Genomic DNA, 13,732 nt, shown 5'->3' on the forward strand with positions numbered 1-13,732 from the left:
TTTCTTGTGTTCGCTGTACGTACGTGTGTCGGCATCGGCACGCCGTGAGGTTGAAGAATGGAAGCGCGCGCTCCGCAGCCCCCACTTTGGTTCCCAGAAGGAAAAGCGAGCGGAATCGTGCGCCTTTACAGCTCGACGACGCAGCGCAGAGGATCGATGCGGACCGAGCTGTTGATCACCGATCCTTCCTGTGGAATTCTGCTTTGAAGATCGGCCAGGCCGGCCGTGGCCCCTCATGGGTCTCACACTCCCCACACCACCAGGTAGGTGAAGGGGTGAATTCCGGGAAGGCTAGGTAGCCTCGCAGCGCCGGACCACCACCAACCGACTAGTAGCAAACTAGCATCGGTAGGGTTCGTACCCCGCAACTGCAGCCGTGCCTATCTCATCTCCCTCTGGTCGTCTCGTCTGCCATGATGCCATCATTGTTTCACAACGAGGCCGGTCTCTTGCTTGTCGATTTTCCTTTTACGAACGAGGGAGGTGCCGGTCCCAGTGGTGACATTTTAGGTTGGACAATCCAAGACCGTCGTATGTCGAGTGCGGCAGAGCTAAAGCTCGAGCTCAACTACACCCCCCACATTTGAAATTTTACACCACGATGCACTTTGTGTGCATTTCTGAACTTATTATTGAGGGAAAAGTGCATCCATGTAGATCATGTAAAATTCTATAGCCGCAAAATTGCATCGTGTGTCAACATGAGTGTCCATGTTTTAACTAGTTTTTGGATTTGCACAGCACAGCTGCATTTTTTGGAACAGGGTGCGGTGTGGGTGAGAAAAGTCTTTGCCATGGCATTACCCACCTCCTGTGACTCTGTGAGTGTGAGACACTCTGCACGGCCACAAGTTTCCTGGGGGAGTGAAAGTGTGAAACGGACGGGCACTATGGAATATTGGAATGACAGTTCTCCACTACTACACCAGCTGATAACCGCCAGTCCACCACGCACATCCTGCGACCCGGCGCATCTGTTGCTGATCTTCTGCCACTCGCATCCGCCCCAGATTGCAGAACGAGCACGCCCAAGTTCCAACACCGGCCAGAAGCCAGCGCGCACGAAGCCACAAAAAACCTTCTCTGCCAGTTTGCGCAGGGCCAGTGCGGATCGGGGCTATTTTGCGCGTCCGTGGCCTGGCTGCCACTGCCAGGGGAGGAAAAAGGAAAGCAGCAAAAGATGAGATGAGATCCCTACCACAGCAGCCAGCAGGGGCCAATGCCAATTTGCCACCATCCCTACCACAGCAGCGCCATGGCAACGGTGAGGGAAAAGATGGCCTTTTGAACTTTCAGAGACGCAGGACATGGACATGTAAGAAAAATAGTACAAAAAGCTTTGACGAAAGCTGCACCGTGGTGCCTAGAGTGAGCTATAAAAGAAGCTTTAGGCCTTGTTTAGTTCGCAAAATTTTTCAAGATTCCCCGTCACATCGAATCTTGCGGCACATGCATGGAGCATTAAATATACATGAAAACAAAAACTATTTACACAGTTTATCTGTAAACCGCGAGATGAATCTTTTGAGCCTAGTTACTTTATAATTGGGCAATGTTTGTCAAATAAAAACGAAAGTGTTACAGTGCCCTTTTTCGCAAGTTTTTGCGAACTGAACAAGGCCTTAGATGGGCACCCTGTGGATTGTGCAGTGCTTGCCATTGTAGACTGTAGTAGGAAAAGATAATAGCTAGCTCATCGGTCTGTGCCGTGCTGTGATCGGTCGGTGACACAGTGAATGTAGTGGGCTTCGGTGTTTGGATAGCCAACTCGTTCAAAGGAGAGGAGTTTCTATGCTGCTATAAGAGATAAACATTCTCTTTTCCCTTTTAAAAGAAACAGGAGCTCTCAGGCACCGGACATATGAAAAAAAAAGAAAGAAAGATGGTGCACACAATTTTCGCTTAATCTTTCGGCCATTCAACAATGTTTTTCTTTCATAATAAATCAGCAAATAATATTTTCAGTAATAAGTTTTCAGACAAACGAACATGTATGAGCTGTCAGACCAATTATAACTAGGAGAATACACCGCATGTTGCTGCGAGAATACGGTGGATTACATGACATGATGACGTGGACAAACATGTGTCTTGCTGACGTAGACATTACAATTGTATGAATAGTGAATTTTAGTTGTGTGTGATAGTGCATTGCTTAGTTGAACTACTTACATATTGAGAGAAATATAATGTCTTGATGTGGACACTACAATTGCATGGGCCAGTAGATTTTTATAATTGTGTGTGATAGTGGATTGCTTAGTTGGATAGTTTGCATATTGAAAGAAATAGATAGTGATGTTTAGCTTTATAGGAGTATAAGATAAGGAAAAAACGAGTTTAGCAAGGTTAATGTTGACACTTAAATAGGTCCAGTTTTAAAATCAACCATGCGGTCCAATATAAGGAAAACTCTATGAGGTAACTGAAAATAGTATCTTGTTAGTTTTTCAATGGGATAAGTTAACGTCAACAGTCAGATAAGAGAAGCAATTGTATTGACGTGATCAAGTAGAGGATGCTGTGGAAGGTTGGGGGTGGTTGTTTTTTAGTGTTATATAGTCAGAGTTAACGTCAGGTCATGAAGTTTCACAGCCGCTTTCTTTAGGTGAGCTAAAAGCTAAAGTAGTTAGCAACCCAAAAACAAAGGGATCGGTGATGCATGAGGTTTGAGAAGAACTGAAATGTTTGGCATGGGCTCATGGCAGCGTTGAAACATGGGAACGCCCGGCAGGGTTGTTTCACCGTCTGATCGACCACCACTCCGTCAGAGTTGCTGGATTGGTGAAACGGTGGGCTATGGGCTGCAGACCTGCAGCTCTGCCGTCTGCCTTTCGGCTGCCTGAACGTCCGAACGATCAGATCAGAGCTTGATTGCCTGATTGGTGAAACGGTGTACTGCAGTCTGCTGCTCTGCCTTTCGACCCCAGGCCCCAGCAGAGGATGATCACGCTTTTTACAGTCCGAAAAGCAGTGTTGCAGCCCTTGTCAGAAGGAGCTTTTTAATCATAATTAGGATCTGTTTAGATTGTGAATGAAAAATTTTTGGATGTCACATCGGATATGTCGGAAGGATGTCGGGAGGGGTTTTTAAAAACTAATAAAAAAACAAATTACATAGCTCATCAGGAAACTGCAAGACAAATCTATTAACTATAATTAATCTGTCATTAGCACATGTGGGTTACTGTAGCACTTAAGGCTAATCATGGACTAACTAGGCTTAAAAGATTCGTCTCGCGATTTTCAACCAAACTGTGTAATTAGTTTATTTTTTTATTTACATTTAATGTTCCATGCATGTGTTCAAAGATTCGATAGGATGGATGAAATTTTTTTTGGTGGGGAACTAAACAGGGCCTTATTTTGGACAGAACGGTGATTTTCTTGATGTCAGGTGAGATTGAAAATGGGCCTGTATGAGCTGAACAGACATTTCAGTCAGAATTTCACGACAGCTGATACGTGCTTTTACGAATTTTCGTCATATACTGCCGTGACGCAAAGAAAAAGTAAAGGCACGAAGACTTGAAACAGGGCGATAGCCAATTGGCATACGGTAAACGCAAGTATTTTGTTACCTGATCTTTCTCCTTGCTAAGTTATACTACTGAACATTAGCTGTATAAACCTTGCTGGGTGTAACTATAGACACAACTACGGGGGAAAAAAAAGACAGAGATTGATAAGGTGCCGACGAGATTTTACAGGGTATAGGATTATAGGCTACTATGTCACTGCAATCCTCATACCTATGCGCCCAAGAAAATTCTGCACAAAGCTCAACTGGTCAGCTCCTTTTGCTAACTCTATGATCAGTTGTATCCGTCTGTATGACCTATATATAAGTTCTCACCGGATCCCAGCTCTAAGAGGTGGGAATTCATCCTCGTCTCCCACTTTGCAAAGTCCCGGGGGCCTGAAACAACAGAAAATTCAGCTATCGGGATGCTTCATATGAGGACAGAGCTGTAACCATTGTAGCGTAAAGTGCATGGAATTCAGGATCACATATAACAGCAAATCTGGATGCTAGAGACAGACCCATTGGTCTTCCGTGACAGTCCCTATGTTCCCTATCCCCATATACTACACCAATCATATTTATCTCACATTTAATTTCATGCCTAAAATATATTACTTGCAGGGATGCAGACTGTACACTACATATAATTCGATGCTATGAACTAAACACTTGGAAATTACCTGTTTTCAGTTGCTGAAGCCCTGGACCTCTGTAACACAAATGGAGAGGCATCTGTAAACACCTTACTTGTAGTTTGTGTGTTAGTAGCTCCGTTTGATTTCAATGTGGATAAAGGCAGTGCAAAAGGTCCCAAAGATCCAAACTCTATAGTCTCCAGTGGTCGACCATTTGCAGCAGGTAAGTATGATTGAGGAGCATTAGATGATGGATGCCTCTCTTGGCTATTGATGTCATGACAAGAAAGCAATACCCCTGGCAGGATTGGCCTCACTTTACTTCCATTGTCAACGATTTTGTTTGAATTAACCTCCTCCTCTAAACCAGTTGGAGTGCTTGCTGTGTGGCTGCATGGCACTGCACCTCTTACAAAAGACGGGGAATCCTTATGATTATTGCAATTTTGTTTTCCAGCTGATGTCTTCTTTCTGCAATCCCAGACATGTCGTCTGTTTTCTAGCTTCAGTGGCTCACAAATTGGTCTCTGCTTTGTGGGCCAGTCAAGTATCTCATACTCTTTCCAAGTGCCAGAACTGTGCTTTCTGGGCAAGTTCTTGCTTAGGCTAGCTCTATCACTCTCTGTAGTATTTTGAATCTTAAATGGTTGATATTTAAGCATCTGATATGTTGCTCTGGGAGCTCGTGTAGACTCCATGTCAGTATCATGATATCGGTTTTGCAAGAAGTTCTTGTTCAAGCAGACATCCTGGTTGTACTTTGATAATTGTCTTGCTTCATTGTCATGCCGGACAAATTCCTTTTGCGTATGGCAACTGAGCTTTTCAACAATTTTCCTGTCTGATTGAATGTATCCATGCATCTTCAAAGCTTGACCTATTATTGTTTCTTTGGTTCTACTGTCTAGGGCAGCTTGCTCCTTGCAAGACACAAATCTTGCTCCTGGAGCTGACTTCTGGTTGCTTTTATATGTCACTGATTGATTTGGCGCTATTTTCCCATTCTCTCTTGATGATGTCAATCTCTCCCTGTGAGTATAACAGCTCTGGCAAACCAGCAAAAAGAAACAAAGCTGTAAGTCTTGATCTTAATATATTAACAGGCACATTTTCATTGAAATGTACCAATTAATGTCACGAACTAACTGGTTCAACTGAAGTTAGGATAGGCAGCAGGTCAATTAACAAAAGAATGGAAATGGTCAAACTGGACTAAACACTTTTTTTTCTTGAAACTAACAAGTTCACAAACCAAAAAATCATCACTCAGTTGTGAAAAAAGGAGAAGAGTACCAAGTTGCTGGTAACTAGACACACAGACAAGAGATCAGATATTGGGAAAAAACATTTCAATACCTTTGTAAAGTATGTGTCCATTCCATTTCCATACATCATAGCGCTATCATCAGAGCCATGAAACCATGAAACAGAAGAAACCTCTGAATCAGCACAAGAAGATGGCAAGACTCCATTGGGTGGAACATCAGTTCCAGAGGGCAACGAGACACTCTGCTGATTAGCCATATCCCATGGGCGTTCATTCTGTGAATGCTGGGAGACACATTCTGTGCTCTGAGAACAAGAAACAGGAGACGAATCCCTTCCATTGCTTTGAGCAGGTGAAAGCAACTGTAACTTCGGCGATGCTGCATCTCTGCCCAAGAAGATACTGCAAGCAGGGCTGTGAAACTTATCAGCAGAGGATGCTTCCTGAACAGACTGCAAAAACCCATCAAACAAGTATTCGAGGTGGTATTGAACTTGACGCAGGCATCTAAATTGTGAATCCAGATCCCCTGAAAGATCTGGCAAACTTGATGGTGAGGGAGGAAAATGTTGTTTTCCCACATAGGTAGCACTCCAATTTTTCTGTTTGGTGGCAAGTTCTGAAGCATTGACAGCAGCAGAGGTGCTCAATAGTGATGGGTTGCTCACAGAAACTTGTGACTGCATTGATGTCTTATCATCTATGGAAAAGGCTTTAGCAGATACCTGCTCCATTCCATGATCCAAGTAACATTTTGCACTGTCAGCATGACTGTCATCTTGGCAAAACGAATGTAGTTTTGGTGCATTATGGACAAAATGGGATGATCTTGTACTTAAATCAATACTTAATGCAGTGTTATGGACTCCTGGAGAACACCTACTCAAATGTGTAGGTCCATTTGTTCCAACATATAAGTTCTTATCACCCAAGCTCTTTGAAAGATGACAAGAAGTTATGTTCTCATCTTCACCATCAGAAATCTTCATACTTGATATATCTTTGAAAATAGCCTCGGCAGTATCAAAGGAAGGATGAAAAGAAAAATTGCTACCAATATCTGGTCTTACCCCTATTCCATTCCTTTCCAAAGTGTTTTTGAAAAACCCATAAATTTCATCAGGAATAACTTCTGATGGTAACATGAGAATATGACCAAGCTTTCGAGCACCATATAAGAAAGCTGTTCGAATACGATTAAAGCTAGCTGCACAAAATCAACATTCTAAATTAAGAAGATGAGGTCAGGCAAACACAATGCTAGCTAGCTACACATACGGGTTTATGCAATTATGCATACATGCAGCAGCACAGCTTAACCAGTTGTGATGCCTGAGCAAGCTTACGTGTTTCTATATGTTTTTGGATAGAAAATGCTGTATAGGAAAACTTAGGAAAGAGTAATATGCAAATCTTGGTTAGTTCAAATTCAAACCTCTGTTGACACTTCTGCCAAGATTGTTGTGCTCCTTCAGTGGATCAACTATGTTTAGATGTTTAGGACGAAACCTCGTATAGCATGAATCAGAATTTTTTGGAGGTACAGTTGCTTTATCCATGGAGCTCTTGAGGAATTCTTTGTCAAACAATAAGTCACTGGTATGTGTAATTGTAGCTTCAACTGCAAGCAGAATAAATTTTAGAGATAACTTAGAGAATAGGCCTCAATACATTGCTCTGCCAATGAAAATATTGAAAGGTAACCCACCAGTTAAGTTTGGCAAAGACGACAAAGCAACAGGGCCATTTAAACTTATGCAATAGTTGTCCCAGTCAAACTTGCTAAAATATTCCAGAAACCTATAAAGAACCTATTAATAAAGACACAGGGAAACGACAAAGACATGAGCTTTTCTATTATGTAATGAGTAAATATGTCTGAAATAAGTACATCTTTTAGTACATACCTCCAGAGGGCTGTGGAGAGATTTGTGGAATAGATTGAATATGTAAAGGATAAGTACTTCCAGTGCATAGGTTGATATAAGTCCATGATGAGCTCCTAGTAGGCGACTTTCATAATAGCACCATGCCTTGATCAATATGATGCTCCTCTTAAATAGATGGTTTTTTCCAACTTTACGATCAACCTGACGAAGGAATGATCATTTACTTGCTATGACTTATTATGGTAATAAAATGATAGTAGACTTAGACAACACAAGAAACCTATGTTGAACAACCCACAGATTCAATGAGCTAAGTGCTTATTTAACTAGAAAGCCTTTGAAGTGAAGCAATGTTATCAAATCATCTAATCGATCCTAGTCGCCATGGAACCGATTGGCATGACTAATCGTGATTACTCGTGATTAACCGCGACTAACTGTGACTGACCATAGTGCATAGCTGATCGCCCTGGCACCGATCAGCCCAACTAATCGCAAATTCACAATTAGTCGGATGACTTGTTAACATTGAAGTGAACAAGAGTGTATGCTTGAAATATGATTTCCACAAAATAAAATGCGTTAATCACCAGCTCAAGGAAGCAGAGTGCACAGATCCCGCCAGTTTGGTTGAATGAGATATCAATTATAATATTTCCAATAGTGCATTTAATGAGCCTGACCTGGATGGACATGAATTTCCGATAATTAGATGGGTACGCATAAAACAATAAAAATAACATGTCAAAGAGAAAGATGGGAGACACATAGCTTTCAGTTTAACTATCACGTGAGTAGAATGGAAATGCCAAGTAAGAGATCAGATTACAATATCATAGATTGCCTAAACAACCATCCACAATGAATCACTAGGAAGGTACAGGAAGTGTATACAGGAGAATGAACCTCAGCATCAATTCGTTCCAAGTTCTTCACTATGAATTCAGCATCACTATTCTGCTCCTCAGACTCAAGAATGCAGTAAACATCATTAACCAAAGTACTATCATAAGATGTATTTCCAAGGACAGTTAGATCAATATCCCCATCAGGAAGGTAAGTCTTCAGTGGAACTGATCCAAATGCAAAAACCTGAGCAATATATAGCAAACAAGTGATAGTTATTACATATATATAAAACCTATATGCCAAAAGGTTCAACACACGGTTCTACATGAGATAGAAAGGCATTATACTGATAGCAAAATAGTCTGTCAAAAGTCAAAATCATCAACGTGCATTGCAATAGATAAAGCCTAAGGTAAACTTCTACATTAATAAAAGTCTGGAAAACTTCTTGCCGGATGCTTTTTGAGAAAAGAAAGTGTAAGATATAACTTGCATCTCCAAGAGGATAGTCTGGAAGTGATATTGCACAGGTGTTTAACAAGACATTCTCATGAAGAAGGACCAAATATTAATATACTGACGATACTTCAGTTAACAGCCACGATTAAAGAAATGGTAGAATTCCACAAGGCATCTTGAAATGTTCTCTATTTGACTCTAGCGGTCTAGCCTCTAGGTGGCACAAGTTTGTTTGTAGCCGACAAAAATGCACCATCGTACATATGCCTCCCATGAGGTCATAACAAGTCACGTGATGGTAATTAAGCAAAGGCAGTCATCTCCATCTTGCAAAATTTTTGCAAGGAACAAGCCCGCAATTATTGACAAATGCTAGAAGAAACACCATAACATAGCTACAACTCTAGGACTAATGGCTGTATGCTATAGCAGCCACATGCTCTAAGGAAATCCAGCTAATAAAGAGACATCTCGTACACATTAAAAGTGATCGGCTGAATACCAACAAATAAGGGGCCAGTTCTCAAGATCTACCATACTAGGTGGTGGGTGCGGACAGCCGAGTGAGGAACTTTCATACTATAAGGCCTTGTTCAGTTGGCAAAAACTTTGGTTTTTGGCTACTGTAGCACTTTCGTTTTTATTTGACAAACATTGTCCAATCATAGAGTAACTAGGCTCAAAAGATTCATCTCACAAATTACAGATAAACTGTGCAATTAGTTTTTATTTTTATCTATATTTAATGCTCCATGCATGCGACCAAAGATTCGATGCGACGGGAAATCTTGAAAATTTTTGCGAACTAAACAAGGCCAAGCCTGTGTGCAAACCTCAAAGTACGACACAGCGGACCCTCTGAACTTTCATCAGTGAATAACAATTAAACTGTTCCAACAAAGCGCTCTAGGGACATCTGAGCACAATTCAAAGCAGGACGTTGGCAGGCAGCCGTCGGTGCAAGGCAGAGTCTCTATCCTGCTGTGTCAAATCCTCCGAAAAATGTAGTCAACATGCCAGGAAGATTCCACTACAGCATTCCTCGGTTGCCAAGCTATTCAGTAATTCCACGTGGACGAGTCAACATTGATGGTTTGATAGATATGTACAGCTCGAAGCGGACACTGCTGCCAGCTAGTAAAGCAGGCAATCACGGGCAGAAACACAGCCATTAACAACAACAAAAAATGTTTTTATCTTCTTCTTTTTTTCCATAAGCAAGAAAAGTCTGTCTCTACTTTTTCCAGAAAAAAAAAACCCTACTCTGCTGACTACTGCACCCACAGAAAAGAAGATTTTCAATGCTTCACGAAACTTTCTAATCAACAGCACAGAAACGCCTCCTTGAGTTTTGCTCAAGAAAAGAACGCAAGACAGAGCCTGTCCGGCTGTCCCGTGTCCATAATAAACTATACAAAAAAAAAGTTCACAGTCAGTCTCGCAGAAAAAGCTCCCCAGTAATGCGAGGCCAAACAATTGGGAACAGCTGAACAGATAGTCCATGGGAGAATAAACTATCATCAAAATTTGATCCATGCGAGAACAGATAGTCCAGATACACAACAGAAGCGATCCCCAACTCGTTAAGGCTAGCACGAGTTTTTTTTTTTTGAAACAGAACAATTACGACGCGCCGCGAGCAAATAGTTTACGAGTTATAATCCAGATCCGTACAAACCAAACGAATAATCAAGTGTCAAATCCCTTGGAAAGCGATGGAACAAGACTAAACAAACCAAAACCAAAGTGAATGAAGAAAACAAAACTGCTCCCGATTGGAGCTGGATGTAAAGGTAAACAGACGGACTAGAATCCCCATACATGTCAGGGGGGCAGCATAGGAGTACGAAACCCTTTTATTATCCACGGAGGAGGAAGAAAACATCGACGATGACTAGTCGCTAGCCGAAGAAAGCACAACCGAAACTCCAGGACGCAGAGTCGCCCCGCGCGCGCGCGGACGGGAGCGGCCCGGCGCTCTAGAGTGTGAACGCACAAAACGCACCTCGCATCCGAGCGCGGAGCCGACGAGCCTCCGCGCGTAGTCGACGACGTCCGCGCGGCGGCGCTCGGAGGCCTCCGTGGGCCTTACGCGCCGCACCACCTCGTCCGCCGCGGCCCCCGCCACCGCCACGCCCCCCGCGGGAACCGCCGCCGCATCCTCCGCCGCCGCCGCCGCCGCCAGCTTGCCCCTCCCTCCCGCCGCCATCCCCGGTGAGCGCCCGCTACCTCCTCGCGGCGGCCATGCGCAATTGGGGGAGAAACGAAACGGATGGGGAGTGCGGGGGAATTTTCACCGCGTCCTGGGGTTTTTGCCGAGCCGTTACGATGAGTGAGTGAGTGAGTGGGGAGCGCGAGTGCGAGGGGCGGTGCTTGGGTTTTCCCGAGGCGGGTGTGTGTGTGTGGGATGGGTAGGTAGGCGAGAGTGCCCCGCGTCGGACGCGCGCGGCCGCGGAGAAGAAACAGCAAACCTGCGGGCGTGAAGAAAACAAACGCCAGCCAACGCGCACGACGAGGAGGCGGAGGCGGTGGTGGTGGGGCAGGGCAAGGGATCCTCCTTGGGCCTGACGGGCCGTCCCTATCTGGATCCAGGATTTTATAGCGCGTGAGAGCTCGCGTGTGCGCGTTGGGGCTGGTGAGTTGGACCGGTATCCGTTTGCGGTAGAGTGGCCAGGGGGTGGCCAGTGGGGTGGGTGCTGTCGTCGTGGCAGCTCCTCGCAATCTCGCTGGCAGCTGGCCTGCCTTGCGGGCCGGCCTATAGGCCCGGCCCGTGGGTTCCTCCCTGTCCCTGTCCCTTCCCTAGTTCCCTGCGCTGCGGCGGGCTGCGGACGACGGAAATGTGCTGGACTGAATAGACTGGCGTGGGCCCGGCCGGCCGAGCCGACGTGCCGCCACTCGATGCGATGTGAACACTTTTGACTACGGTTCCGTTACAACCGCACATGGGACGGGATCGGTGTGGTGTTGCTCCGTTACAACCGCACAGCAACCCTGCAGAAGCAGAACATGCCACCGATGCACCGCGACGCGACGTCCACGCAGCCCGCATTGGGTCTTCTCGAACGGCGGCGCGCGACTGCCGGTTGCATTGTTGCGAGGTGCGGGATCCACTGACGTACGGCCTGTGGAACGTTCGCCGCCGAGTGCGAGTGCACGGAGAGCGCCCGCTGACCACTGGCACTGGCAACTCGACGCACCCCCGCAGGGCCACGGCTCCCCGTCACCGACGAATCACGTGTCCTCGACTTGTCCGCACGTACTACTTCATTTCTTCTCGTTTCGCTCAGCGCAGGTCGTTGCGGTTGTGGTTGCGGCCACATCAGACACTCTGCTGCGTTCCGGGCACGGCCGAGGACGACGCCGCCGCCAGCCACGCGAGACCGTGCCGAGCCGTGTTTCACGTCCTCTCGCAAACTAGCTGGGAGGTGGAGCCGTGGAGGGCGCCGGAGGTCTGGTCCCCCCACGCTGGCGTGTGTGTGTCTCGCCGCCGCCGGGCTGGAGAGGGAAGAGAGAGCGCGGCCACAGGATCGGAGGTGGGGGGCCTGATGGGTGGTAGAGGAAACGGTCAAGAAACAAAGGGGCTACCAGGTCCCGTCGAGCGAACCGGACAAAAGCGCGGCGTGGACCATGCATCCTTGCCACTTGCAGACGATGCGTGCGTGCGCGCGCTGCGTTCAGTGATGCCGTTCTTGGTATCATCCCACGGAGGCGATGAGGAGGCAAGAGCCAAGAGGCGTGGGCGCGTAGTGGATTCCGTTGGAGCACTAACTGCCGAACGGCCCGTCCTTATCACCTCATCCGTAGTTGGAAAAACCAACAAGGGCAGACAAATTAAAGCAACGCAAGAAAAAATACACATGCCCCGCCGAAGAAGCCATAGATTTTTTTTTTTGTTCTGAGTGAGATTTGTTCTTATGATCAAAACGCGGTTTTTAGTCAGATTTTTCGATCATTCACAGACCCACTAGGGTTGTGTACGAGAGGTCGCTGTAAGAAACGTAACAGTATCTCAATAGAGACGCGGTCCTGACTTTGACGCAGCAGTACTTGTACCGGCCCAACATGTACTCCAATTTCCAAGTCCTCCAGGCAAGTAGACCACGACCAGGCCCAGCATCGCCATTCACCTCCGCACGCTGGCCGTGATTTGGTACTCTGCTGGAACTGACCTGGAAACATATGCGTTTGCAGGCCGCTGGCCTAGCAAGAGCAGCTCGCGGACATGCATCGTCATAACGGATTGTGATGGCTCCTTCGTTGCAGGCTCTTATACACTTATAGGGAGCATGTGGTTGATGCCCCAATGGCGGAAGCAATGGCGCTGAAAGGAGTGCTACTTGCTCAACAGATCGGATGCAACGCCTTCATTGTTCATTCAGATTGCACGGAGGTCGTGGACACTATGAAATGGGCATCTCATCTATAGCGGGGGCGCTAATCTTTGATGAATGTTTCTAGTTATGGCACAACTTTGAAGCAATATCGAAGTGCGATCGGGAAGTAAATAAGGTGACACACGAGTTAACGAAAGCAGCTTTACCAGCAAAAGAATTTCGTATTTGGATCGATAAACTCCCTAATTTTATCCTTGAGAATCTTGTAAACGATATAATCCTATTTGATAATTAATAAAGGGTGTCACATAGCTTCACTCAGAGAGAGAGAGAGAGAGGCTCACGGACATTGGCCTTAGCTCATGAGCTACACCTTGGTAACCACTGCATGTTGCTTCTCCTTCCACCATGTTTGCCCACGCTCATTGCCATCAGAGCAGCAGCTGCTGCGAGGATGGGGACGTGGGGAGACAACAATGATCATGGATACCCGCTGTAAGGAGGATTGGATGCGCCATGTTGAGAGGTCGAAGACACGGCACAGGATAGTGTCAAGGGGTCAATACATCGTGGAAACTCTACTATAGTTTGGTGGTTTGATGGATTGTTGCTGGAGATCTAATGACTGAGATTTTTAAATGACATATGGCACAATGAAAGGTCAACGTGTACTACAAATTTCACTATTGTAACATAAGATTTATTAGGCCTTTGTGAGGGTCGACATCACTTTTTTAGGCAACAGATTTGTTTTCATCCTTTATGAAACCAAG

The 13,732-nt window shown here is 45.6% G+C and overlaps 1 protein-coding gene across 2 annotated transcripts; it reads right to left on the minus strand.

Moving 5' to 3' along the window:
• On the minus strand, positions 3,529–11,165 carry LOC8083661. Of its 2 annotated transcripts, XM_021447142.1 has the most exons (10): positions 10,631–11,165; positions 8,224–8,409; positions 7,908–8,000; positions 7,336–7,518; positions 7,137–7,239; positions 6,864–7,049; positions 5,518–6,635; positions 4,207–5,207; positions 3,857–3,919; positions 3,529–3,771 (listed from the first exon to the last, which is right to left on the minus strand). In XM_021447142.1, the coding sequence occupies exons 1-10, from the start codon at positions 10,832–10,834 to the stop codon at positions 3,753–3,755; spliced, it is 3,156 nt and encodes a 1,051-aa protein (XP_021302817.1). In that variant the 5' UTR covers positions 10,835–11,165; the 3' UTR covers positions 3,529–3,752. The 2 variants fall into 2 exon arrangements, with proteins under 2 accessions (XP_021302817.1, XP_021302818.1); XM_021447143.1 differs by lacking the exon at positions 10,631–11,165 and adding an exon at positions 9,459–9,668 and having other exon boundaries at positions 7,908–8,409.

The sequence above is a fragment of the Sorghum bicolor genome, chromosome 1 (genome assembly GCF_000003195.3).
Source record: "Sorghum bicolor cultivar BTx623 chromosome 1, Sorghum_bicolor_NCBIv3, whole genome shotgun sequence".
Classification (NCBI taxonomy): Eukaryota; Viridiplantae; Streptophyta; class Magnoliopsida; order Poales; family Poaceae; genus Sorghum; species Sorghum bicolor.